The 27,905-nt window shown below is 47.0% G+C and overlaps 1 protein-coding gene across 2 annotated transcripts in view; it reads left to right on the top strand.

Annotated features, from left to right (window-relative positions):
* Positions 1-25,375, top strand: part of LOC123732703 (deleted in malignant brain tumors 1 protein-like) — a 52,923-nt gene extending 27,548 nt beyond the window's left edge. The window contains exons 1-7 of one of the 2 annotated variants that reach the window (XM_045711959.1): positions 22,224-22,311; positions 22,537-22,846; positions 23,275-23,580; positions 23,706-23,978; positions 24,435-24,755; positions 24,859-24,947; positions 25,079-25,375. In XM_045711959.1, the coding sequence (XP_045567915.1) occupies positions 22,648-22,846; positions 23,275-23,580; positions 23,706-23,978; positions 24,435-24,755; positions 24,859-24,947; positions 25,079-25,213 (1,323 nt within the window). In that variant the 5' untranslated portion in view covers positions 22,224-22,311; positions 22,537-22,647 and the 3' untranslated portion in view covers positions 25,214-25,375. Of the gene's footprint in view, positions 1-22,223; positions 22,312-22,536; positions 22,847-23,274; positions 23,581-23,705; positions 23,979-24,434; positions 24,756-24,858; positions 24,948-25,078 lie in introns of those variants that run through there. The other variant, XM_045711958.1, reaches the window with a different exon arrangement.
* Positions 25,376-27,905: the final 2,530 nt, after the last annotated feature.

Here is a 27,905-nt window from a genome sequence, read left to right as displayed (position 1 = left end):
CAAAGGTGCGGTTGAATTTTTTCTGCCACTGTGTGTCACAAGTATTGCCGTGATGAATGGAGGACCAATACGCAGCAGGAATGTGGATGCTCATCTTTTAATTAGATGAAATGAAGCTTTCACAAGAACGACGAAGGACAGTTTCACAGGCTAAAGCAACGCTACTTAGCAGTGCAAAATGTAACTACCCACAAATGACAAACCAAACACACACCTACTCTAATTGAGAGTCCAGCACCCAAACCTACACATAGAAAAACTAACCTAGAACATACTAATTCAGAAACATACACCCAAAATCCAGGTACACATAAATTACACACCCATCTAAACCACACACACAAAAAAAACCCACCATACAAAACAAACATACCTCTGCCACGCCCTGACCAAATATAATACAAATAATACCTAAATACTGGTCAGGACGTGAAAGTGTGTCTTCTTATAATCTCGGTTTTAGGCTTTTTTATCACAGTGTCAAGGCATATAAACTAACTAGGTTACAGAGCAAACAACGCAATTATCACAACACATAGGTTGTAATATGGCTTTTGTTTCTGGATTGGCTTCCCCAGTGATTTTACCCAGAACCCACTGCTGCTGCCAGGGCCGCCTGGATGCCAGATCTTCACCAGTCTAGTACATAACTCAACTCTCTCCCTGACCCCCACCAGTCTAGTACATAACTCAACTCTCTCCCTGACCCCCACCAGTCTTGTACATAACTCAACTCTCTCCCTGACCCCCACCAGTCTTGTACATAACTCAACTCTCTCCCTGACCTCCACCAGTCTAGTACACAACTCAACACTCTCCCTGACCCCCACCAGTCTAGTACATAACTCAACTCTCTCCCTGACCCCACCAGTCTACAACATAACTCAACTCTCTCCCTGACCCCCACTAGTCTAGTTCATAACTAAACTCTCTCCCTAACCCCCACCAGTCTAGTAGGTAACTCAACACTCTCATTAACCCCCACCAGTCTAGTATGTAATTGAACTCTCTCCTTGACCCCCAAACAGTCTAGTACATAACTCAACTCTCTCCCTGACCCCCACCAGTCTAGTACATAACTCAACTCTCTCCCTGACCCCCACCAGTCTAGCACATAACTCAACCGTCTCCCTGACCCCCACCAGACTACAACATAACTCAACTCTCTCCCTGACCCCCACCAGTCTAGTACAAAACTCAACTCTCTTCCAGACCCCCACATGTATTATTACACATCCCATTTAGCCACACCCTAGGTTTAGCTGTATTTCTACACACCCCATTTAGCCATATCCTAGGTTTAGCTGTATTTCTAAGATTTGGCATGGGTACTCAGATCCTCAAAAGGTTCTACAGCTGCACCATCGAGAGCATCCTGACGGGTTGCAACACTCCCTGGTATGGCAACTGCTTGGCCTCTAACCACAAGGCACGACAGAGGGTAGTGCCTACGGCCCAGTACATCACTGGGGCCAAGCTTCCTGCCATCCAGGACTTCTATACCAGGCGGTGTCAGAAGAGGGCCCTAAAAGTTGTCAACGACTCCAGCCACCCTAGTCAGACTGTTTTCTCTGCTACCGCACGGCAAGTGGTACCGGTGCCCCAAGTCTAGGTTCAAGAGGCTTCTAAACAGCTTCTACCCCCAAGACATAAGACTCCTGAAAATGTTATCAAATGGCTTTACAGACTATTTGCATTGTCTCTCCCCCCCTCTTCTATGCTGCTGCTACTCTGTTATTATCTATGCATAGTCACTTTAACAACTCCACCTACATGTACATATTACTTATATAGCCTCCACATTGACTCTGTACCGGTACCCCTGTATATAGCCTCCACATTGACTCTGTACCGGTACCCCTGTATATAGCCTCCACATTGACTCTGTACCAGTACCCCCTGTATATAGCTTCCACATTGACTCTGTACCGGTACCTCCTGTATATAGCCTCCACATTGATTCTGTACCAGTACCCCCTGTATATAGCCTCCACATTGACTCTGTACCAGTACCCCTGTATATAGCCTCCACATTGACTCTGTACCGGTACCCCCTGTATATAGCCTCCACATTGACTCTGTACCAGTACCCCCTGTATATAGCCTCCACATTGACTCTGTGCAGGTAGCCCTGTATAAGCCTCCACATTGACTCTGTACCAGTATAAACCCTCTCTATTGTTATTTTACAGCTGCCGTTTAATTACTTGTCACTTTTATCTCCTTTTTTAGGTATTTTCTTAAAACTGCATTGTTGGTTAAGGGCTTGTAAGTAAGCATTTCACTGTTGTATTCGACGCATGTGACAATTGAAATATGATTTTATATAAACTCATCTGCAAGGAAAGTTTCACCTTTCCATCAAAAGGGGAATGTGTGTTCACATGGGTGTTGTTGCACCATACCAACGATAAGCCTGTCTCCTCCATCACATCATGAAAGGTCATGTTGATGTTCATTTGACCCCCCCCCCCACCCTCTCCCACTCTCTCGCTCATTAAATTCAGGTTAGAAAGTACAGCTCAGTTTCCACCTCATTTTGTGGGCAGTGGGCACATGGCCTGTCTTCTCTCTGCCTGTTTCAATCCTTTCTCAATAGCAAGGCTATGCTCACTTCATTTGTACATTGCACATTTTCTCCTCAGTTTTCTATCATGTAGTCTGCCACCGTGTAATGTCTGTTTAGGGCCAAATAGTCTTGGCATTTTTATATTTTGGGGGAAAATACTTTTTTTTTATCCGAGCAATATAAGAAAGATCAGGAAACACATTTCGTTCTTACATGTATTTAACCCCTTATTTGTGGAACTAAACTATCTCCATATATACTTCCATAAATGTGTTAAACTGGTACCAGGTGACCTTCAGACGAGTCTTGTAAAGCTTGTGGACGTCCTAGATCATAACAACCTGTACGTGTTCCTGAGAGACTCACCTTTCCATAGTGGGGTCATGTTAGTGTGTCCTAGATCATAACAACCTGTACGTGTTCCTGAGAGACTCACCTTTCCATAGTGGGGTCATGTTAGTGTGTCCTAGATCATAACAACCTGTACGTGTTCCTGAGAGACTCACCTTTCCATAGTGGGGTCATGTTAGTGTGTCCTAGATCATAACAACCTGTACGTGTTCCTGAGAGACTCACCTTTCCATAGTGGGGTCATGTTAGTGTGTCCTAGATCATAACAACCTGTACGTGTTCCTGAGAGACTCACCTTTCCATAGTGGGGTCATGTTAGTGTGTTGTCCAAACGGTTCTGACACTACAGACAGAAGTTGGCAGATGGACTGTTTGACTTCAGACGATGCTTATGGGGTCGTAGAGCAAAACGGAGAACATCATCGTGTTCCTGAGTCTCATCTTTCCATAGTTTACAGGCCAAACTGATCGGACTTTACAGATTTCCACACGGCCGCAGAAATTGTTGACTAAGGGTTAAATTATAAATGAAAAGAGCATCTGCCAAACATGGATTGTGTGTGGGGGGTACAGAGATGTGGTAGTCATATAATAATCATGCTGTGGTCTACATTTTGTTCATCATCAAGCAGACCAGATCATTAGAGATGGTGGGAGAGCCTGTTAGGCTGTTTAAAATGGAACAATATCATTTATATACTGTAGCATGAGACTAATACCTCTATATACATTTTAACAGGATTTGAGTGACGTTTTCTAAATTGTTTTCATAATTAAATATAAATATATAATACATTTTTCACTGAGACATGGTGTGTCCATCAATTTAAATCCCAACTTGTAAGGAAAGTATAAATAATAAAAAGTCAACAATGTATTGGACAGGCCAATGAGGTCTAAAGGTCTGTCTTTCCAAGACATTCTGTTCATCTGCAAGCAGACCTGGTGATTCTAGATGGTGGGAGAGCCTGTTATTTAAAATGGAAGAATATAACTTACTGTAGCCTATATAATGTAATAATGACAATAATCCCTTCATATATACTGTAGTTGAAGGTTATTTTAGTGTCATAAAAAGTGTTCATTAAAACAAATCAGGATGTTTTGGTGGAAGGATTCAATGTAGATGTTCTGCTGTGTATCCAGGTGTTCATATGAAAGTTCTACATTTGTAATTCTTTACCAGAGAAAGTTGTGGATTACTTTTCTGTGGGTGATCTAAGGCTTCGGTCTTTGACAATTCAGCTACTTTGTTAACAGTCCTACAACTGTCACCTTATGTAACAACTGATTTACTTAACAAAGGCACATCTCAATATGTGGTCCAGGTGCCTTAGTGTTCCTATAAAAACCTGTGTCCAAACTCAGCATTAAATAGTATCTAATCAGAATAGTGTACAGAGATAAGTTATTGCACCTATTGAAATGTAATGTTTTTTACTGTTTATTCTGTTGCATTAAAAAAGTCACTGTATCAGTGTGAACACGTCTGATTGGACTAGATCCATGTTGAGGTGAGACCCGTCTGATTGGACTAGATCCATGTTGAGGTGAGACACGTCTGATTGGACTAGATCCATGTTGAGGTGAGACACGTCTGATTGGACTAGATACATGTTGAGGTGAGACACGTCTGATTGGACAAGATCCATGTTGAGGTGAGACACCTCTGATTGGACTAGATCCATGTCCAATCTTAGGCAGATGTTAACAACGCACACACACTCATGAAATATATATAATTACATTCATTCCCCAATGAGCGGCGTTGTGGCACTAAGTGACGGTTGTATGGGGACTTTGTTTATGGCTCTATCACTTCCTAAGTGTCAAAGGAACTGAACCGAAAAGGAATGAAAGCATAAACAAAACAAAAATATACAAAATATAGTTCTCACACAAAAAAAAAAAATCTAATTGGACTGTATTCTATATACGTCCAATGTTCTGGCAAAATGATTATCATGGCATTGTCTCTAATGCCATATCTAGGGTTCTTCCTACTTGGTGTGTTGCTTAGGCGCTATCCTAAGTTGATAACTATATGATAAGTCTACAGCTGTAATGCACTAGTTTTGGGCAGTCTACAGGTATGACCCATGGACTTCTGGGAAGAAAACTGGTGAGTGCTGTAGAGTCAAAGGCCTAGAAGTAAATGTTCAACTAAGGCTGGTATATTGCTTGGGCCCTTAAGTGGTCCTAGCATAAATCCTAATTGGATGTTCCGTTGTGCATGTGCGTTTATGCTTACACAAGCGCTCATGTCAAGGGAAGAAAACCAAGTATCCGGGCAGATTACAACTTGTTCAGAATGAGTCTGACGTAGTCAGGTAATGTTCAGGTCAATTTATTTATTTTATTTTATTTTTATTTATTTCACCTTTATTTAACCAGGTAGGCAAGTTGAGAACAAGTTCTCATTTACAATTGCGACCTGGCCAAGATAAAGCAAAGCAGTTCGACAACATACAAAAACACAGAGTTACACATGGAGTAAAACAACATACAATCAATGATGCAGTAGAATAAAAAAAATAATAAAAAAAATAAGACTATATACAATGTGAGCAAATGATGTGAGATAAGGGAGGTAAAGGCAAAAAAATGCCATGGTGGCAAAGTAAATAAAGTATAGCAAGAAAAACACTGGAATGGTAGATTTGTAGTTTGAAGAAAGTTCAAAGATAAAATATAAATAATATGGTGCAAAGGAGCAAAATAAATAAAATAAATAAATACAGTAGGGGAAGAGGTAGTAGTTTGGGCTAAATTATAGATGGGCTATGTACAGGTGCAGTGATCTGTGAGCTGCTCTGACAGCTGGTGCTTAAAGCTAGTGAGGGAGATAAGTGTTTCCAGTTTCAGAGATTTTTGTAGTTCGTTCCAGTCATTGGCAGCAGAGAACTGGAAGGAGAGACGACCAAAGGAGGAGTTGGCTTTAGGGGTGACCAGAGAGATATACCTGCTGGAGCGCGTGCTACAGGTAGGTGCTGCTATGGTGACCAGTGAGCGGAGATAAGGGGGACTTTACCTAGCAGAGTCTTGTAGATGACCTGGAGCCAATGTGTTTGGCGACGATTATGAAGCGAAGGCCAGCCAACGAGAGCGTACAGGTCGCAGTGGTGGGTAGTATATGGGGCTTTGGTGACAAAACGGATGGCACTGTGATAGACTGCATCCAGCTTGTTGAGTAGGGTATTGGAAGCTATTTTGTAAATGACATCGCCGAAGTCGAGGATTGGTAGGATGGTCAGTTTTACGAGGGTATGTTTGGCAGCATGAGTGAAGGATGCTTTGTTGCGAAATAGGAAGCCAATTCGAGATTTCACTTTGGATTGGAGATGATTGATGTGAGTCTGGAAGGAGAGTTTACAGTCTAACCAGACACCTAGGTATTTGTAGTTGTCCACAAATTCTAAGTTAGAACCGTCCAGAGAAGTGATGCTGGACAGGCGGGCAGGTGCAGGCAGCGATCGGTTGAAGAGCATGCATTTAGTTTTATTTGTGTTTAGGAGCAGTTGGAGACCACGGAAGGAGAGTTGAATGGCATTGAAGCTCGTCTGGAGGGTTGTTAACACAGTGTCCAAAGAAGGGCCAGAAGTGTACAGAATGGTGTCGTCTGCGTAGAGGTGGATCAGAGATTCACCAGCAGCAAGAGCGACATCATTTATGTATACAGAGAAAAGAGTTGGCCCAAGAATTGAACCCTGTGGTACCCCCATAGAGACTGCCAGAGGTCCAGACAGTAGGCCCTCCGATTTGACACACTGAACTCTGTCAGAGAAGTAGTTGGTGAACCAGGCGACGCAATCGTTTGAGAAACCAAGGCTACTGAGTCTGCCGATGAGGATGTGGTGATTAACAGAGTCAAAAGCTTTGGCCAGGTCAATGAATACGGCAGCACAGTAATGTTTCTTATCGATGGCGGTTACGATGTCGTTTAGGACCTTGAGCGTGGCTGAGGTGCACCCATGACCAGCTCTGAAACCAGATTGCATAGCGGAGAGGGTGCGGTGGGATTCGAAATGGTCGGTAATCTGTTTGTTGACTTGGCTTTCGAAGACCTTAGAAAGGCAGGGTAGGATGGATATAGGTCTGTAGCAATTTGGGTCAAGAGTGTCACCTCCTTTGAAGAGGGGGATGACAGCAGCTGCTTTCCAATCTATGGGAATCTCAGACGACACGAAAGAGAGGTTGAACAGGCTAGTAATAGGGGTTGCAATAATTTCGGCAGATAATTTTAGAAAGAAAGGGTCCAGATTGTCAAGCCCAGCTGATTTGTAGGGGTCCAGATTTTGCAGCTCTTTCAGAACATCAGCTGAATGGATTTGGGAGAAGGAGAAATGGGGGAGGCTTGGGCGAGTTGCTGTGGGGGGGTGCAGTGCTGTTGAATGCAGTAGGGGTAGTTAGGTGGAAAGCATGGCCAGCCGTAGAAAAATGGTTATTGAAATTCTCAATTATAGTGGGCTTATCGGTGGTGACAGAGTTTCCTATCCTCAGTGCAGTGGGCAGTTGGGAGGAGGTGTTCTTATTCTCCATGGACTTTACAATGTCCCAGAACTTTTTAGAGTTGGAGTTGCACGAAGCGAATTTCTGTTTGAAAAAGCTAGCCTTGGCGTTTCTAACTGCCTGTGTGTATTGGTTTCTAACTTCCCTAAAAAGTTGCATATCGCGGGGGCAGTTCGATGCTAATGCAGAACGCCACAGGATATTTTTGTGTTGGTTAAGGGCAGTCAGGTCTGGGGAGAACCAAGGGCTATATCTGTTCCTGGTTCTAAATTTCTTGAAAGGGGCATGCTTATTTAAGATGGTGAGGAAGGCATTTTTAAAAAATAACCAGGCATCCTCTACTGACGGGATGAGGTCAATATCCTTCCAGGATACCAGGGCCAGGTCGATTAGAAAGGCTTGCTCGTTGAAATGTTTCAGGGAGCGTTTGACAGTGATGAGTGGAGGTCGTTTGACCGCTGACCCATTACGGGTGCAGGCAATGAGGCAGTGATCGCTGAGATCTTGGTTGAAAACAGCAGAGGTGTATTTAGAGGGCACGTTGGTTAGGATGATATCTATGAGGGTGCCAGTGTTTGCCTGGAGGTCAGTCAGAATTGGTGTCAAGGGAGTCTGTAGTAGTTTTTCTACAAGTCACTGTTTCTTCCACTTTTGTAGTGGCGATAGGTATGAAGTCTATTTCATAGCTATGTTATCCACAGAGGAGCTAACCTCACGACGGAAGTACTCTTTAAGTATTGGACCAGTCATACGTGGTGTGATCATGGTTCATGACTTCTAATAATTTTACTCCTGAATGGAGGGTCCTATTTATTAGTGACATGTGTGTTATCCATTGGAAGAGTGCACTGGAGATTCCCCTCCATGTGTTGCACTCTGAGTGACTCCTATGTCGCTGTTGTCAATGGTAATTTGATTGGTTAGGTCTCTAACCCTCCTACTGATTGTAGCGGGACTGACTGTTGCTAGTATTGGTACTGGTACTCGAGGGGACCAGTTATCCTACCGATTTATTCTGAAATATTATCTACCGGAACACATGATTGGAGCATTTTACTAGTTGTATTGTAGTTGAACCTACACATGGCAAAGAATGATTATTGTTGCCATTTGTTTTGGAGGTGGACAAGTCCACTGGACTTCCTTTACGACCAGTGTGGTACACCTCAGTACTATCTTAGATGTCTTCTAAGATAATCACCGTCTAGGGGCCTGTCTGCTCCTCACTGTTCTCATAGGAGAGTTTACAACTAGATTTGATTTATGCTCTGGCGGCCTCGTACGGTGTTGTCCGTAGTCTTGACCCCCCCCCACCGGCCTCGATGAGGCTCATCATGGGTCTGGGCTACTATTCCCCCCTTTGTGCCTCGGGACCCCCCACCAGCAGGTGGTGTTGGTGTCCGATGCGCAAACGAGAAGATCGGACCCTACGTACGAGTTTTCAGCGGCCGCGTTGTTATGAGAATGGCTGTAACCTTTCAACCAAATCTCCTGGTGTTTGTGCTTCAAAACGCTCAGTGGCTGTCTAGGCATGTCAGTCACCACCGCGTCCACGTGTGGCAACCTCTTCAGTACCTGCGAACTGAGACGAGGATATCGATCTGTGATATCGCAAAGTATTTCACCAGTGTGAGTCATCGGGTCAGTTGCTGGACTGACACCATTATTGTCATTGTAAGGGGTGACAGTCCCCAACAAAGCGGAATGTGTATCATCGGAAGCAGAGTATACTCTGTGCATCAATGTTTTACTTGCTGAGACGGCCGCAGTGCTTGCGGAAGTTTCCCAAGGGCAAGAAAAGTTAATCTCAACTATCATATTGCACGACTGCAAGGAGGAGGGAAGTTGCTTATTCACAGAGACAGCTGGCTCAAAATCATGAAAAGAATGGTCAATCAGGTTGGCTGATGGAATGTGTCGAGATATCGCACTATCTCCGTGGATCGGATTCTGTACCAAGAGGTTTCTAAACGTCTTTTTCCCAAGTGGTGCTTTCGACAGATACCCCTCGTGAAGGACTGCGTTGCAGCTAGCGTTAGGGGAAGACAGTGTGGTCAGTGGAGAAGGCACTGTGGCCTGTGACCATACCTGGTTGGTTTTCCAATCCATCAATGGGAGTAACCGATCCATCAAGTCTGCTCCAAGTAGCAGGGTTACAGTTTCGAGGCTGGTAACATACACAGGGTGAACGAGCGATACGTCCTGGAAGTGTAGTTTCATCATGACTCTCAATGTGAGAGGCGAGGTAGTCTGAGTGACCCCTAGAAGTTTAGTGTCGCATCGTTCCACTTTTAACCAACGTTTAGTTGGCTTCAAAGCCCTTTTGAGATCATCAAACAATGTTTGAGAGATGAGTGATATTGTCGCACCCGAATCAATTAGCGCATGACAAGCTATGCAGTCCTCCAGGAATGTTTCCAGGTATGGCCGTTTAGATTCGTGGTTAGTGGACATATTCCCCACAAAGTGGAATGGTCGTTCGTAACGACGTGATGTGCCATTTCTGTTCAAGGTGGAAGCAGATTGACTTTTCCTATTTTGAGTGGGCTTGGCTTTAATGAAGCGTTTGACCTTTTTCTTCGCAACTTTTGTATCAGAGTCTATAGACAAAGCCCGGGGGGCTTGTTTCTTGATCAAGCGGGCCCTGGATAGGGTCTTGAATGAGACCGGGAGAAATTTGAACTTTAACGTCCTTGCTATGGGTGTTAATTCCTGCGGACCTGGTGTCCGGTAATTCCCCGTCTAGTCCTTGTGACATATCTTTTACCCTTTTCTCAAATTGTTCTCGCTTAAGTTCTTCCCGTAGTGGGACTTCTGGAGAACATTGGTCTACGTTTTGATCGTCCTTCAACCCTTTGTTACCCTTGTGCTCTAACACTTTTTTTGGGTTGGGTGCAGGAACGTAGCGAACGGGTCGATTGTAGCGGTAGTCATGTTAATGGCTACGTACTTTACAGTTATTTCGACCGCGGAGGTTATTGGAATCATGGTTTCGTGGTAGAAACTGTTGTTGTGCATCATCTCTCGACGCTCCAATACCTGATAATGCACCCTCTAACTGGAGTGAGTGCTCCTGGTTAAACTTCAAAACTGAGTGGTCAGGGCTCTTAGCGTTGTGAACTTTTGATGCCTCAAAAGCTGTGCTTGCAAGCTCTCTGAGTTGTAAGATAGGCAAGCCAACGTGGGCGGCAGGGCCCAAGTAGGTAATGAAGGTGGGATACATGTTCGACAGAAACATTTGTTTGAATGGTAACAGCTCTTCCATTCCTGTTTCTGTGAGTAGGCCAAAGTAAGCTGAACGAAGCCTATGATAGTAAGCTTGTGGGTGTTCGTTCCGAGCTTGTTTGACGGTGTTAGCCAGTGAGCTATCGTGTTTGCGAGTCGCAGAACCACTGAATTCTAATTTCAAAGCTGTGGCAAGTTTAGCGTAGTCATTTAGCACGTGTTGCTGTTGTAGGCGAATGAACCTCGTCACGTGTCTATTCGACGTTCGCTTCAACAGGTAAACCCTGTCAGAACCCGTAGCATTCGGGTAGCCACCCAACGCGTCCTCTATGTCAGCTAGGAACGTCTCAGTATCATTTGGCTGACCTGGAACGGGGTCAAAGGTGGGGAAATTCTTGACGAGTTTGTCAAGGTATTCCGCGCCAAGCGGGCGGAGAGGGTTGGCTTCATCCTGTGGAGAAATTGGGGCCGAAAGGCCAAGAGAGGAAGCCAAGCCTTGTTGTTGTTGGCCAAGAGGCGCCATATTACTCAGTGCCGAAGGGCCAGGAGGAGAAGACTGAGGGACACATGAGGGAGGCAAGGTCTGAAACCTATTGTCTTCACTCCTGTGAGTACAGGGCTCTGGTTGCCTGGATGGGAAGTCGCGCTGTAGAGCGTGACCATTCTGGATTTCCTCCAGATGGTACCTAAGGGTGGAATTCTGCTGCATTGCAGAGTCCATTTGAGCGCTTAGAGTACCGATTTTGGACACGTGAGTGTCACACCTGCTCCTTTCGGTCTCAAACTTATCTGTCACGGTTTGCAGATAGAGGTCTTGAGTACGGAGCGAGAGATTCAGTGATGAGATTTCCTCTGCTTGCTTAGAAATCAATATTTCCAACCTCATCACCTGAGTTCTCTCATCATTCATTTGGTCAGTGACTTCAATAAGTTCTGCTGATTTATCATCCAACTTTGTTATTGTGTTCATTAACTGATCGTCTTTGGTCTGCAGTGCTTTGAGGAGCACCGTGTTATTTTGAGTAACATTCAACAAAACAGCATGCATGTTGTCAAGTTGAGCGCTCCTGTTTGTAGATAACTCTTCAGATTTATCTAGTTTGGCGTGGACATCATTGTATTTAGTTTTGGCTAAATCGAGTTGTTCCTGTAGCATATGATTTTGTTCCTGTAGAAAACAGTTTTGTTGAAGAGCTTGTGCTTGTTCATCGTCATACGTTTTTGCAATTACATTTAATTGTTCAGTTTTCGAACGCAGTTCCATAGCTAGCAGAATTTTTCCCTTTCCTGCATTTGTCATTGGTTTCCCGGTTCTCTCCAACTGTCCCTTTATGTCTACCGTTACCTGCTCGTGCTTCAGCTGTGCACTGCGGTATTGGACAGATGGAAATCTCGGATGGCAAGACATCAGAACTAGACTGGAGAGAACCTTTACGAGGCCTGCGCCCGATGGTTGATTTTGGAAAACATTGTTGTCTGCTTTTCCACTAATGGCATAATTAGGGTTGTTATTGCTGCTGAGGTCAGAGATCAATCCATTTACGGGTGGAGGTTCACTAATTAGCGGGCGAGTGGGAACCACCCCCTCTGATAGCTTGCACATTATTAGAACATTTGAAAGGGAATTTTTTTCAAATATTCCAAAATTTCGGAATGTGGGGTGTGGGGAGCTGCAAAGACGATTTTCATCTATTTATAGACGTTAATGAACCATCAGTACTGTACAGTACTGTGGAAGTTGGACGTGAATGAATTTGCAAAAGCAAATTGAATTAATCAATGCCAATGATTAGTCCTACCTGGGTAGGCTATCTGGGTATTAAACTTGAATTACCTGAGAGGTTGCTTCATCCAGGTTAATATGCAAAGTTTAACCTCTCTGGGCTAGGCGGGACGAATTCGTCCCACCTACGTAACAGCCACTTGAAGCCTGTGGCGCGATTTTCAAAACCTTAAAAATCCTATTATTTCAATTTCTCAAACATATGACTATTTTACAGCTATTTAAAGACAAGACTCTCGTTAATCTAACCACACTGTCCGATTTCAAAAAGGCTTTACAACGAAAGCAAAACATTAGATTATGTCAGCAGAGTACCAAGCCAGAAATAATCAGACACCCATTTTTCAAGCTAGCATATAATGTCACAAAAACCCAGAAGACAGCTAAATGCAGCACTAACCTTTGATGATCTTCATCAGATGACAACCCTAGGACATTATGTTATACAATACATGCATGTTTTGTTCAATCAAGTTCATATTTATATCAAAAACCAGCTTTTACAGTAGCATGTGACGTTCAGAACTAGCATACCCCCGCAAACTTCCGGGGAATTCGCTAACATTTTACTAAATTACTCATGATAAACGTTCACAAAAAGCATAACAATTATTTTAAGAATTATAGATACAGACCTCCTCTATGCACTCGATATGTCCGATTTTAAAATAGCTTTTTGGTGAAAGCACATTTTGCAATATTCTAAGTACATAGCCCAGGCATCACGGGCTAGCTATTTAGACACCCGGCAAGTTTAGCACTCACCATAATCAGATTTAATATTATAAAAGTTTGATTACCTTTTGTTGTCTTCGTCAGAATGCACTCCCAGGACTGCTACTTCAATAACAAATGTTGGTTTGGTCCAAAATAATCCATCGTTATATCCGAATAGCGGCGTTTTGTTCGTATGCGTCCAGACACTATTCGAAATGGTAAAGAAGGGTCGCGCACATGGCGCAATTCGTGACAAAAAAATTCTAAATATTCCATTACCGTACTTCGAAGCATGTCAACCGCTGTTTAAAATCAATTTTTATGCCATTTTTCTCGTAGAAAAGCGATAATATTCCGACCGGGAATCTCCTTTTCGGCAAACAGAGGAAAAAATCACAAAGACGGGGGCGGCCAGGTCACGCGCCTAAGCCCAGAGTCCCTTGATCGGCCACTTGAGAAAGGCGATAATGTGTTTCAGCCTGGGGCTGGGATGACGACATTCAGGTTTTTCCCGGGCTCTGAGCGCCTATGGACGACGTAGGAAGTGTCACGTTAGAGCAGAGATCAGAGATACATCAGTACATAGCATCTCAATGTATTACAAAAGCTTTATCCTTATTAATACATTCTATACAACCATTATGATGCAAGTCTCAAGCTGAGGCTATTATATAAACAGTTTTATGGTAGAAGAAAGGGGGAGAAGAAAGGGGGAGGAGAGGAGAAGAAAGGGGGAGGAGAGAGGAGAGGAGAGGAGGAAGTGGGGAAAGGGGAAAGGAGAGGAGGGGGAGGAGAGGAGAGGAGAAGAGAGGGGAGAAGAGGAGAATAGAGTGTCGAAAGAGGAGAAGGGGAGAAGAGGAGAGGAGGGAGAAGAGAGGTGGAGAACAGGAGAGGGTGAGAAGTTTAAAGGGAGAGAAATGGAGAGGGGCAGAAGAGGAGAGGGGCAGAAGAGTAGAGGGGCAGAAGAGTAAAGGGGGAGAAGAGGAGAGGGGGAGAAGAGGAGAGGGGGAGGAAAGGAGAGGGGAGAAGAGTAGAGGGGGAGAAGATTAGAGGGGGAAAAGAGGAGAGGGGCAGAATGTGAAAGAGGAGAGGAGAGGAGAGGGAGAAGAGAAGAGGAGAAGAGAGGGGGAGAAGAGAGGGGGAGAAGAGATAGGAAGAAGAGGAGAGGGGAAGGGAGAGGAGAGGAGAAGAGAAGTGAGGAGAGGAGAGGAGGGGGGAAAAGGGGGAGAAGAGAAGAGTAGAGGGGGAGAAAAGCAGAGAGGGAGAAGAGGAGAGGAGGGGAGAAGAGGAGATGGGGAGGAAAGGAGAGGGTGAGAAGAGTAGAGGGGGAGAAGAGGAGAGGGGCAGAATGTGGGAGAGGAGAGGAGAGGAGAGGGAGAAGAGAAGAGGAGAAGAGAAGAGGAGAAGAGAGGGGGAGAAGAGAGGGGGAGAAGAGAGAGGAAGAAGAGGAGAGGGGAAGGGAGAGGAGAGGAGAAGAGAAGTGAGGAGAGGAGAGGAGAGGAGAGGAGAGGAGGGGGAAAAGGGAGGAGAAGAGAAGAGTAGAGGGGGAGAAAAGCAGAGGGGGAGAAGAGGAGAGGAGAGAAGTGGAGAGGGGAGAAGAGGAGAGGGGGAGGAAAGGAGAGGGAGAGAAGAGTAGAGGGGGAGAAGAGGAGAGGGGCAGAATGTGGGAGAGGAGAGGAGAGGAGAGGAGAGGAGAGGGAGAAGAGAAGAGGAGAAGAGAGAGGAAGAAAGGGAGAGGGGAAGGGAGAGGAGAGGAGAAGGGAAGTGAGGAGAGGAGAGGAGAGGAGGGGGGGAAAGGGGGGAGAAGAGAAGAGTAGAGGTGGAGAAAAGGAAAATGGAGGGGCAGAAGATGAGAGGAGAGGGGGAGAAGAGAAGAGGGGAGAAGAGCAGAGGGGGAGAAGAGGAGAGGGGAGAAGTGTAGAGGGGGATGGAGAGGAGAGGAGAGGAGAGGGGGAGAAGACGAGAGGGGGAGATGAGGAGAGGAGAGAGGGAGAAGACGAGAGGGGGACAAGAGAAAAAGAGAGGGGAAGAAGACGAGAAGAGAGAGGTAGAAGGTGGGAGAAGGGGAGAAGAGAGGGGGAGAAGAGAGGAAGAAGAAGAGACTGGGAGAAGACAAGAGGGGCAGAAGAGGAGAAGAGAGGGGGAGAAGACGAGACGGGGAGAAGAGGAGAAGTAAGGGGGGAGAAGGTGGGAGAATAGGAGTGGGGGAGAAGATGAGAAGAGAGGGGGAGAAGAGAGTCTGGGAGTGACGAGGAGATGGGGAGAAGGGAAGAGGAGAGGGGCAGAAGAGGATAAGCGAGGGGGAGAAGACGAGAGGAGGACTAGAGAAGAGGAGAGGAAGGAGGAGGAGAAGAGAGTCGGAAGGACAGGAGAGGGGAGGGGAGAGGGGAGAGTGGCAGAAGGGGAGAAGAGGAGAGGAGAGGGGAGGGGGAGGACAGGAGAGGGGAGAAGTGTAGAGGGGGAGGAAAGGAGAGGGGGAGAAGAGGAGAGGGGGAGAAGGTGGGATGAGAGGAGAGGAGGGGGGAGAAGAGGAGAATAGACGGGGAGAAGAGAGGAGGAGAAGAGTAGAGGAGAGGGGGAGGAGAGGGGGAGAAGAGGAGAGGGGGAGAAGATGGGTGGAGGGAGGAGAAGAGAGGGGAAGAAGAGAGACTGGGAGAAGAGGAGAGGCAGGGGGAGGAGAAGAGGAGAGCGGCAGAAGAGGATAAGAGAGGGGAGAAGAGGAGAAGAGAGGGGGAGAAGACGAGAGAGGGGGAGAAGACGAGAGGGTGAGAAGAGGAGAGGAAGGGGGAGGAGAAGAGAAGAGAGTGAGAGAAGAGGGGGGAGATGAGAGGGGGAGAAGAGCAGAGTGGGAGAAGAGCAGAGTGGGAGAAGAGGAGAGGGGGAGAAGAGAGGGGAGAAGAGGGGGAGAAGAGCAGAGGTGGGAGGGGAGGGGAAGAAGATGAGAGGGGGAGATGAGGAAAGAGAGAGAAGAGACGAGGGGGAGAAAAGGAGAAGAGAGGGGGAGAAGAGAGACTGGGAGAAGAAGAGAGGGAGAGAAGGGGGAAAGAAGAGGAGAGAGAGAGAGGAGAGGAGAGGAGAGGAGAGTCGGAAGGACAGGAGAGGGGAGGGGCGAGGGGCAGAAGGGGAGAAGAGGAGAGGAGATGGTGAGAAGAGAAGGAGAAGGGGAGAGAAGAGGAGAGGGGAGGGGAAGAAGCGGGGTGGGAGAAGAGAGGGGGAGAAGAGGAGAGGGGGGTAAGAGAAGAGGAGAGGGGGAGAAGGGGAGAAGAGAGGGGGAGAAGAGGAGAAGAGAGGGGGAAGAGAAGAGGAGAAGGGGAGAAGGGGAGAAGAGAGGGGGAGAAGAGGAGAAGAGAGGGGGAAGAGAAGAGGAGAAGGGGAGAGGAGAGGGTGAGAAAAGGAGAAGAGAGGGGGAGAAGGGGGTAGAAAAGGAGAGGGTGGAGAAGAGGAGAGGGGCAGAAGACGACAGGGGGAGAAGAGGAGAGGGTGAGAAGAGAAGAGGAGAGGGGGAGAAGGGGAGAGAAGAGGAGAGGGGAGGGGAAGAAGAGGGGTGGGAGAAGAGGAGAGGGGGGAAGAGAAGAGGAGAGGGGGAGAAGAGGAGAAGAGAGGGGGAGAAGAGGAGAAGAGAGGGGGAAGAGAGGGGGAGAAGAGGAGAAGAGAGGGGGAAGAGAAGAGGAGAAGGGGAGAGGAGAGGGTGAGAAAAGGAGAAGAGAGGGGGAGAAGTGGACAGGGGGGAGGGGGAGACGAGAGGAGAGGAGAAATGGAGAAGCGGAGGGTGAGAAGAGGAGAGGGGAGGAGGAGAGGAGAGTCGGAAGGACAGGAGAGGGGAGGGGAGAGGGGCAGAAGGAGAGAAGAGGAGAGGGGGAGAAGAGGAGAGGGGAAGAAGAGGGGTGGTAGAAGCGAGGGAGAGGGGGAGAAAGGGAGAAGAGAGGGGGAGAAGAGGAGAGGTTGAGAAGGGGAGAAGAGAGGGGAGGAGAGGAGAGGAGAGGGGGAGAAGAGGAGAGGTTGAGAAGGGGAGAAGAGAGTGGGAGAAAAGTAGAGGAGAGGGGGTGAAAAGAGAGGGGAAGAAGAGAGGGGGATGGGTTGGGAAGAAGAGGAGAAGAGACGGGAGAAGATGAGAAGACAGGGGGATGAGAAGAGGAGAGGGCGAGAAGAGAAGAGGAGAGGGGGAGAAGAGGAGAAGGGGAGGAGAGGGGGAGAAGGGGAGAAGAGAGGGGGAGAAGAGGAGAAGAGGGGGAGAAGAGGAGAGGATAAGGAGAGAAGAGAGGGGGAGAAGAGGGGTGGGAGAAGAGAGGGGGAGAAGAGGAGAAGAGAGGGGGAAGAGATGAGGAGAGGGGGAGAAGGGGAGAAGAGAAGACGAGAGGGGGAGGGGAAGAAGAGGAGTGGGGAGAAGGGCAGAAGAGGAGAAATGGAGAAGAGGAGAGGGTGAGGAGAGGGAGAAGAGGAGAAGAGAGGTGGAGAAGAGGAGAAGAGAGGGGGAAGGGAAGAAGGGGAGAGGGGGAGAAGAGGAGAATAAAGGGGATGAGAGGAGAGGGAGGAGGAGAGAGGAGGGAAGGGGAGGAGAGAGGAGGAAAGGGGATGAGAGAGGATGAAAGGGGAGGAGAGGGGAAGGAGAGGAGGGAGCGAGAAGAGGAGAGGGGGATAAGAGGAGATTGAGGAGAGGGGCAGGAGAGAAGGGGAGAAGAGGAGAGGGGCAGGAGAGGAGGAGAAGAGACTGGGAAAAGAGGAGCGGGGGAGAATGGGGAGGGGAAGAAGAGGAGAGGGGGAGAAGAGGAGAGGAGGAGATGAGAGGGGAGAAGAGAGGGGGAGAGGAGAGGGGGAGGAGAGAGGAGGGAGGGGGAGGAGAGGGGGAGAAGAGGAGAGGGTTGGAGAAGATGAGAGGAGAGGGGAGAGGTGTAGAAGAGGAGAGGGGGAGAAGAGAAGGAGAGGGGGAGAAGAGGAGAAGAAAGGGGGAGGAGAGGAGAAGAAAGGGGGAGGAGAGGGTAGAGGAGAGGAGGAAGTGGGGAAAGAGGAGAGGAGGGGGAGGAGAGGAGAAGAGAGGGGAGAAGAGGAGAATAGAGTGTCGAAAGAGGAGAAGGGGAGAAGAGGAGAGGAGGGAGAAGAGAGGGGGAGAAGAGGAGAGGAGAGGAGGGAGAAGAGAGGGGGAGAAGAGAGGGGGAGAACAGGAGAGGGTGGGAAGTTTAAAGGAAGGGAAGTGGAGAGAGGAAGAAAAGGAGAGGGGCAGAAGAGGAGAGGGGGAGGAAAGGAGAGGGGGAGAAGAGTAGAGGGGGAGAAGAGTAGAGGGGAGAAGAGGAGATGGGGAGAATAGGAGAGGGGAGAAGAGGAGAGGGGTAGGAAAGGAGAGCGGGAGAAGAGTAGAGGGGGAGAAGAGTAGAGGGGAGAAGAGGAGAGGGGCAGAATGTGGGAGAGGAGAGGGAGAAGAGGAGAAGAGAAGAGGAGAAGAGATGGGGAGAAGAGATGGGAGAAGAGGGGGGAGAAGAGAGGGGGAGAAGAGAGAGGAAGAAGAGGAGAGGGGAAGGGAGAGGAGAGGAGAAGAGAAGTGAGGAGAGGAGAGGAGAGGAGGGGGAAAAGGGGGGAGAAGAGAAGAGTAGAGGGGGAGAAAAGCAGAGGGGGAGAAGAGGAGAGGAGAGAAGAGGAGAGAGGAGAAGAGGAGAGGGGAAGGAAAGGAGAGGGAGAGAAGAGTAGAGGGGGAGAAGAGGAGAGGGGCAGAATGTGGGAGAGGAGAGGAGAGGAGAGGAGAGGGAGAAGAGGAGAAGAGATGGGGAGAAGAGATGGGGAGAAGAGATGGGGAGAAGAGATGGGGAGAAGAGAGGGGGAGCAGAGAGAGGGAGAAGAGGAGAGGGGAAGGGAGAGGAGAGGAGAAGAGAAGTGAGGGGAGGAGAGGAGAGGAGGGGGAAAGGGGGGAGAAGAGAAGAGTAGAGGTGGAGAAAAGGAAAATGGAGGGGCAGTAGATGAGAGGAGAGGGGGAGAAGAGGACAGGGGAGAAGAGCAGAGGGGGAGAAGAGGAGAGGGGAGAAGTGTAGAGGGGGATGGAGAGGAGAGGAGAGGAGAGGGGGAGAAGAGAGGGGGAGAAGAGAGGAAGAAGAAGAGACTGGGAGAAGAGGAGAGGGGGAGAAGGTGGGATGAGAGGAGAGGAGGGGGAGAAGAGGAGAATAGACGGGGAGAAGAGAGGGGGAGAAGGTGGGAGGAGAGGAGAGGGGGAGAAGGGGGAGAAGAAGGGAGAAGAGGAGAAGAGACTGGGAGAAGAGAGGGGGAGAAGAGTAGAGGAGAGCGGGAGGAGAGGGGAGAAGAGGAGAGGGGGAGAAGAGTAGAGGGGGAGAAGAGGAGAGGGGCAGAATGTGGGAGAGGAGAGGGAGAAGAGGAGAAGAGAAGAGGAGAAGAGATGGGGAGAAGAGATGGGAGAAGAGGGGGGAGAAGAGAGGGGGAGAAGAGAGAGGAAGAAGAGGAGAGGGGAAGGGAGAGGAGAGGAGAAGAGAAGTGAGGAGAGGAGAGGAGAGGAGGGGGAAAAGGGGGGAGAAGAGAAGAGTAGAGGGGGAGAAAAGCAGAGGGGGAGAAGAGGAGAGGAGAGAAGAGGAGAGAGGAGAAGAGGAGAGGGGAAGGAAAGGAGAGGGAGAGAAGAGTAGAGGGGGAGAAGAGGAGAGGGGCAGAATGTGGGAGAGGAGAGGAGAGGAGAGGAGAGGGAGAAGAGGAGAAGAGATGGGGAGAAGAGATGGGGAGAAGAGATGGGGAGAAGAGATGGGGAGAAGAGAGGGGGAGCAGAGAGAGGGAGAAGAGGAGAGGGGAAGGGAGAGGAGAGGAGAAGAGAAGTGAGGGGAGGAGAGGAGAGGAGGGGGAAAGGGGGGAGAAGAGAAGAGTAGAGGTGGAGAAAAGGAAAATGGAGGGGCAGTAGATGAGAGGAGAGGGGGAGAAGAGGACAGGGGAGAAGAGCAGAGGGGGAGAAGAGGAGAGGGGAGAAGTGTAGAGGGGGATGGAGAGGAGAGGAGAGGAGAGGGGGAGAAGAGAGGGGGAGAAGAGAGGAAGAAGAAGAGACTGGGAGAAGAGGAGAGGGGGAGAAGGTGGGATGAGAGGAGAGGAGGGGGGAGAAGAGGAGAATAGACGGGGAGAAGAGAGGGGGAGAAGGTGGGAGGAGAGGAGAGGGGGAGAAGGGGGAGAAGAAGGGAGAAGAGGAGAAGAGACTGGGAGAAGAGAGGGGGAGAAGAGTAGAGGAGAGCGGGAGGAGAGGGGAGAAGAGGAGAGGGGGAGAAGATGGGGGAGGGAGGAGAAGAGAGGGGGAGAAGAGAGACTGGGAGAAGAGGAGAGGCAGGGGGAGGAGAAGAGGAGAGCGGCAGAAGAGGATAAGAGAGGGGAGAAGAGGAGAAGAGAGGGGGAGAAGACGAGAGGGTGAGAAGAGGAGAGGAAGGGGGAGGAGAAGAGAAAAGAGTGAGAGAAGAGGAGAGGAGAAGAGAGGGAGAGAAGGGGGAAAGAAGAGGAGAGAGAGAGGAGAGGAGAGTCGGAAGGACAGGAGAGGGGAGGGGCGAGGGGCAGAAGGGGAGAAGAGGAGAGGAGAGGGGAGGGGAAGAAGAGGGGTGGGAGAAGAGAGGGGGAGAAGAGGAGAGCGGGGAAGAGAAGAGGAGAGGGGGAGAAGGGGATAAGAGAGGGGGAAGAGAAGAGGAGAAGAGAGGGGGAAGAGAAGAGGAGAAGGGGAGAAGGGGAGAAGAGAGGGGGAGAAGAGGAGAAGAGAGGGGGAAGAGAAGAGGAGAAGGGGAGAGGAGAGGGTGAGAAAAGGAGAAGAGAGGGGGGAGAAGGGGAGAGGGGGAGGGGGAGACGAGAGGAGAGGAGAGGAGAAATGGAGAAGCGGAGGGTGAGAAGAGGAGAGGGGAAGGAGGAGAGGAGAGTCGGAAGGACAGGAGAGGGGAGGGAGAGGGGCAGAAGGAGAGAAGAGGAGAGGGGGAGAAGAGAAGAGGAGAGGGGAAGAAGAGGGGTGGTAGAAGTGAGGGGAGGGGAGAGGGGAGAAGAGGAGAGGTTGAGAAGGGGAGAAGAGAGGGGGAGGAGAGGAGAGGGGGAGAAGAGGAAAGGTTGAGAAGGGGAGAAGAGAGGGGGAGGAGAGGAGAGGGGGAGAAGAGGAGAGGTTGAGAAGGTGAGAAGAGAGGGGGAGAAAAGGAGAGGAGAGGGGGTGAAAAGGAGAGGGGAAGAAGAGAGGGGGGATGGGTTGGGAAGAAGAGGAGAAGAGAGGGGGAGAAGATGAGAAGACAGGGGGATGAGAAGAGGAAAGGGGAGAAGAGAAGAGGAGAGGGGGAGAAGAGGAGAAGGGGAGGAGAGGGGGAGAAGGGGAGAAGAGAGGGGGAGAAGGGGAGAAGAGAGGGGGAAGAGAAGAGGAGAGGGGGAGAAGGGGAGAAGAGAAGAGGAGAGGGGGAGGGGAAGAAGAGTGTGGGGAGGAGAGGAGAGAAGTGGAAAGGAGGGGAGAATAGGAGGGGGGAGAGGAGGAGAGGAGAGGTGGGAAGATAGGGGATGAAGAGGAGAGAGGGAGAAGAGGAGAGGAGAGGAGAGGGGGAGAAGAGAGTGGAGAAGAGAAGAGGGGGAGAAGAGAAGAGAGGAGATGGGGAGGAGAGGGGAGGAAAGTGGAGGAGAGGGGAGAGGAAGGGAGTGGAGAGGAAAGGGGTGAGGAGAGGAGAAGAGAGGGAGAAGAAGATAAGAGAGAGGGGGAGGGGAGGGTAAGAAGAGGAGAAGAGAGGGGAAAGTCACTGAGCTCTTCATTAAGGCCATTTTACTGCCATTGTTTGTCTATGGAGATTGCATGGCTGAGTGCTTGATTTATCCATCTGTCAGGAAGGGGAGTGGCTGAAATAGAATCCACTAATTTGAAGGGGTGTCCACATACTTTTGTATATATAGTGTATGTACACATGGGTGTTGTCGCACCATACCAACGATAAGCCTGTCTTCCCCATCACATCATGAAAGGTCATGTTGATGTTCATTTAACCTCTGTCTCTCTCTTCCTCTGACTCCTCCCTTTCTCCTTTGTTTCTCTCTATCTCTCTGTCTCTTTCTCTCCCTTTCTCCTTTGTTTCTCTCTATCTCTGTCTCTTTCTCTCTCTTTTTCCTCTCTCTCTCTTTCTCTCTCTTTCTCCTCTGTCTCTCTCTTTCTCCTCAGATCTCCAGGCTCAAAGCGTCAGTCCACCAGGTAGGTAGAGTATAAATCTACAGTGATTATAGCAGTTCAATATAACTTTATTATCCCACATGGAGAAATTCATGTGTCCATACAAACCATTCTAAACCCAATAACAAGTAGTGTTTTATGGAACTACTAATACTTGTCAACCACAAAGCACTACTGCTGTTAGAATAACAGAATCACTGTCATCATCTGTCCTCACCACTGTGTTTTCCTCTCTGCTGTTTACAGCTGAACTCTCAGTCAGACTGGTGGATGGGACCACTTCCTGTTCTGGGACAGTGGAAGTCTTCCACGAAGGAGAGTGGTTGGGTCTATGTTGTGTGTTGTGGAGCATGAGAGATGTTATGGTTGTGTGTAGAGCGCTGGACTGTGGGAATCCGTGGAGCTGAATCTAGAGGACCTCTGATTGAAGATGGAAGAAGAAGAGTCTATCTATATAGTAGTTGCTATGGAAATGAGTCTTCTATTAGACAGTGTGACATCATAGGAGAACCTGGTGACTGTATTGGTAGATATTATCATCATGTGACCTGTTCAGGTAAGAGACTGGTCATATTGAGAGATTTATTTATACATTATACAATATTACCATGTATCATGTTTTATGTGTTTTTATTTCATTTAAATAGAGGGAGAGATGTCAGATGTATTTAAACATTATATTTGTGTTTGTCATATTGGTTTATGGGAGATGTTCATGGGCAGATCATTGTAGTTCAGATGGTACTGAAGTGAAGCTGCCTGATGGATGTCCAGCTGTTTATTTTCTATAAAGTGAAGTGAACTTATTCCTGTCTCCTGCCTGCATTATTCCCAACCCTATCCTGAGTGACTAAGAACCCATTTCTACCTCTTACAGTATCAAACATAGCAAACTACAATCTTTTATCCAACATATTTGTGTTTAGTCCTTGACAGTGTCATCAACAAAACTGATTGAATGTTCAACCAAGTCTTTTTCTCCAGAGTCTGTGCGGCTTGTGGATGGAGCTGGTCTCTGCTCTGGGAGAGTGGAGGTGAAGTCCAATCAGTCCTGGGCCTCAGTGTGTGAAGCTGACTTTGACCGGCAGGATGCAGAGGTAGTCTGTGGGGAGCTTGGCTGTGGGGCTCCTGCAGCTCTACAGGGGGGGCTCTATGGAGAAGGTGGGGGTCAGACCTGGGATAAAGAGTTCCAGTGTAAAGGCAAAGAGTCCCTTCTCCTGGACTGTGACACCTCAGACAGAGAAAACAACACCTGTCTACCTGGTAATGCTGTTGGACTCACCTGCTCAGGTAAGAAACAGTTTGTCACTCAATCAGCATTGTTTCTCACCTGGAGTGAAGAATATGAGAGACAATATAGGTGTGTTTTAGTGAGAAAATAGTAAGATTACTGTCTCTCTCTTTTCTTTTCTCAGAGCCTGATGATGTGAGGCTGGTGGGAGGAGGCAGTCGCTGTGCTGGTGGAGTGGAGCAGTACGACCAGGGAGAGTGGAGGACTGTGGGAGCTAGAGACTGGGAGGATGTAGCTGCAGTAGTGTGTAGACAGCTGGGTTGTGGCTCCACTGTTTCAGTTCTACCTGGAAACACCACTAGATGGTTTGGAGTTTCCTGTTCTGGCTCTGAGTCTGTACTGAGGGAGTGTTCCAGAATTTATGATCTCTATTCTGGATTCACAGTGATCTGCTCAGGTAATAACATGATAAAATAATTATATTCAACTGATTTCCTTCATTCATACAACTTCCTCTGCACCACTCATGATGACTGTTTAGCTTGTCAGTCTGCTTTACTAAATAGATCACTCAGTCAACTAGGAATCAAATGCAACTTAAATATCCCAGAATGCTTTGTATTTGAGTGTTATCTCAGTGAACGTCTCTACTCACTACCACTGTCACATGTCATGTTATTGTCATATCTAAATGAGGAAAGTAGTTGAGGAGCTACGTTTTCTTTTTCTCTCCTCTTGTTCCAGATGTCCTGCTGAAGCCTGATATCAACATATGTTGTCTCAGTGACTGTAGGCCCACTACTCATGTTGCCCTGTGAGGGAGGGTGGCTAGCACTGTTACATGCTGATGTTATTGTCATATCTATAGGAAACTAGTTGAAGAGGTTTTTCTTGTTCTCTTTTATTGTTACAGATCTCCTGGTCCAGCCTGATATCTCCCTGACTGACTCAATGGGAGGGGTCTCCAGGGGCCACCAGGGGCCCGAGATGTTCAGGGGCTACAGCTTCACCATCACCTGCTCCACTCAGCCACAGTACCCAGGAGGCTCCTTCCTCCTCACGTTCACCGGCTCCAAAATATCCCAGACCCAGCCAGCTGTCAATCACTCTGCTGCCTTCCTCTTCCCTGCTGCAGATGACTCCCACCAAGGGAACTACAGCTGTGTTTATGACAATCATGTTTTCTCTCATGACTTCTCCTCTGAGAGTGAGCTCCTCTCCCTCACCATCACAGGTAACTGAACATGAACCAGACTTATAACTTTGTTATTGACAGATTTCCCACAGATCTATGTGATGATGATCAGTCCCCTCATCAAAGGTGTTTCTGTTTGCAGCCTCTCCTCTGCCAGCCTTCATCATCAGACACGTTGTAGTGGTGCTGATGCTACTGACAGCCATCACCACCTCCTACCTGTACTACAAGGTAAAGACATTTACTCAGACGTTACAAGTCATTTAAACTAGAGGGAGAGGGTGAGGGGGAGAGGGAGGGAGGGAGAGAGAATGGAGATACTAGAGAGTAAATGTCTGACTGTTGGTGCTGTGTCTCCCTAGCCCACCAGGAGGCAGAAGAGAGTGAACAGGGTGAGCAGCATGGATCTTTATGTCAATGCCATGGAGATGGTCTCTCTGAGCTCCAGAGCTGAAGCTGGACCGGGAGAGGAGAGAGCAGCCCAGGGGACGGAGTAGGAGTAGAATGAAGCTGACCCTACATGCTGATCTTAGGTCAGTTTTGTGTTTTAAATGGATGGTCAGCAATGGACTGGTGTTTAAAATGTTGTGACAAACCTGAAGTGGTTCTAATTTTAATAACAAGTTCAGAATTAGTTTATCTTTCTAGGACCTTAGAAGAAATCTAAAAGGAGTGACTGCAACCACCATTATTCCTTTTAGTTTGGTTTTTCACCACCAGAGAAACATGCGGTTCTGGGTAACATGGGGTTCTGGGTAACATGGGGTTCTGGGTAACATGGGGTTCTGGGTAACATGGGGTTCTGGGTATTATGGGGTTCTGGGTAACATTGGGTTCTGGGTAACATGGGGTTCTGGGTAACATGGGGTTCTGGTATTATGGGGTTCTGGGTAACATGGGGTTCTGGGTAACATGGGGTTTTGGTAACATGGGGTTTGGATTATTTTAAGAGAGTTGCTTAATTACGTTTGTTTTGTGTTCCAGAATGTATTACTTATTTAATGTCTCTTAGATTCTTTATCTTATTTAGTGTCTCTTAGATTCTTTATCTTATTTAGTGTCTCTTAGATTCTTTATCTTATTTAGTGTCTCTTAGATTCTTTATCTTATTTAGTGTCTCTTAGATTCTTTATCTTATTTAGTGTCTCTTAGATTCTTTATCTTATTTAGTGTCTCTTAGATTCTTTATCTTATTTAGTCTCTTAGATTCTTTATTTTATTTAGTGTCTCTTAGATTCTTTATCTTATTTAGTGTCTCTTAGATTCTTTATCTTATTTAGTGTCTCTTAGATTCTTTATCTTATTTAGTGTCTCTTAGATTCTTTATCTTATTTAGTGTCTCTTAGATTCTTTATCTTATTTAGTGTCTCTTAGATTCTTTATCTTATTTAGTGTCTTAGATTCTTTATCTTATTTAGTGTCTCTTAGATTCTTTATCTTATTTAGTCTCTTAGATTCTTTATCTTATTTAGTGTCTCTTAGATTCTTTATCTTATTTAGTGTCTCTTAGATTCTTTATCTTATTTAGTGTCTCTTAGATTCTTTATCTTATTTAGTGTCTCTTAGATTCTTTATCTTATTTAGTGTCTTAGATTCTTTATCTTATTTAGTGTCTCTTAGATTCTTTATCTTATTTAGTGTCTCTTAGATTCTTTATCTTATTTAGTGTCTCTTAGATTCTTTATCTTGAAGTGTTTCCATTATTAGTCCATGTATTATTATAATCATCTGGTCATTCTTTGTATTTTGAAACATTTTTTTATTAAGTGGTTTGTTGTTGTTGTTTAGCCCTGTTATTGATTATGATATATCATTGTTATGATGTTAGTAGTATAGAGATAATGATGTTATTTTCTTATGAAGGTGTTCCTAATGATTTGTCCACTCCGTGTATAGTTGATGTGAGTTCAGATGATGTAGCTGTTATGTTATTTACTATTTCCAGATAAAGACCTGTTGTTCTCTAAACTGTCATGTATTCACTGAATGCTTTTAATAAACTCACAGGCTGTCAGTCTTGTGTGATTTCCCCTCCAGTTTTTTATTTCCCAGTGGTCAAGGAGTTATTGATCATTAATGATTCCATCAGTGACACCAGACATCAGCTCAGCCCAGAGGTCCAGCTCAGCACCTTGACCCTTAGTGACCTCTCGACAGACAGACAGACAGACAGACAGACAGACAGACAGACAGACAGACAGACAGACAGACAGACAGACAGACGCAGAATTCTGTATCTTCATATCACAATAACAGCTTTCTACTGCATCTGGAGGTGTTCTGAATATCACTACACAGGACAACAACTCCCATTGTTAGAGACATAGACATGAGCATCTTGTCACTATATACAGATCTCTGGAGGTGTTCTGAATATCACTACACAGGACAACAACTCCCATTGTTAGAGACATAGACATGAGCATCTTGTCACTATATACAGATCTCTGGAGGTGTTCTGAATATCACTACACAGGACAACAACTCCCATTGTTAGAGACATAGACATGAGCATCTTGTCACTATATACAGATCTCTGGAGGTGTTCTGTATATCACTACACAGGACAACAACTCCCATTGTTAGAGACATAGACATGAGCATCTTGTCACTATATACAGATCTCTGGAGGGTGGATACACTTTTACACCTGCTGCTTTAGGTTAGATACACAGACTGCAAATCAGACATTATCATTATCTCAATCTGAACTATAAATCACATATTATCATTATCTCAATCTGAACTATAAATCAGACCTGATCATTATGTCCATAAAAAATAGAAAATGCACAACAATAAAATGTTGGAGACATTTTTAAATGGTAAAAAAATATTACATTATAAAAGAAGCGACAAAAAAGTTCAGATAAAAGTAGAAACTTTGTGTTAAAAGGATCTCTAGACAAAAAAGAAAGGCAAAATAACAAATGGCAACAGTTTGATGCTGATCTAATTGGACACGTAGAAGAGAAGTTCATTACAGACAAGGAGAATGACTGGTCTCTGATAGAGAAGTTCAATTCACTACAGACATGGAGAATGACTGGTCTCTGATAGAGAAGTTCAATTCACTACAGACATGGAGAATGACTGGTCTCTGATAGAGGAGTTCAATTCACTACAGACATGGAGAATGACTGGTCTCTGATAGAGAAGTTCAATTCACTACAGACAAGGAGAATGACT

The sequence above is a fragment of the Salmo salar genome, unplaced genomic scaffold (assembly GCF_905237065.1).
Source record: "Salmo salar unplaced genomic scaffold, Ssal_v3.1, whole genome shotgun sequence".
In the NCBI taxonomy this organism is placed as follows: domain Eukaryota; kingdom Metazoa; phylum Chordata; class Actinopteri; order Salmoniformes; family Salmonidae; genus Salmo; species Salmo salar.
This window is presented reverse-complemented; position numbering and strand designations above follow the sequence as displayed.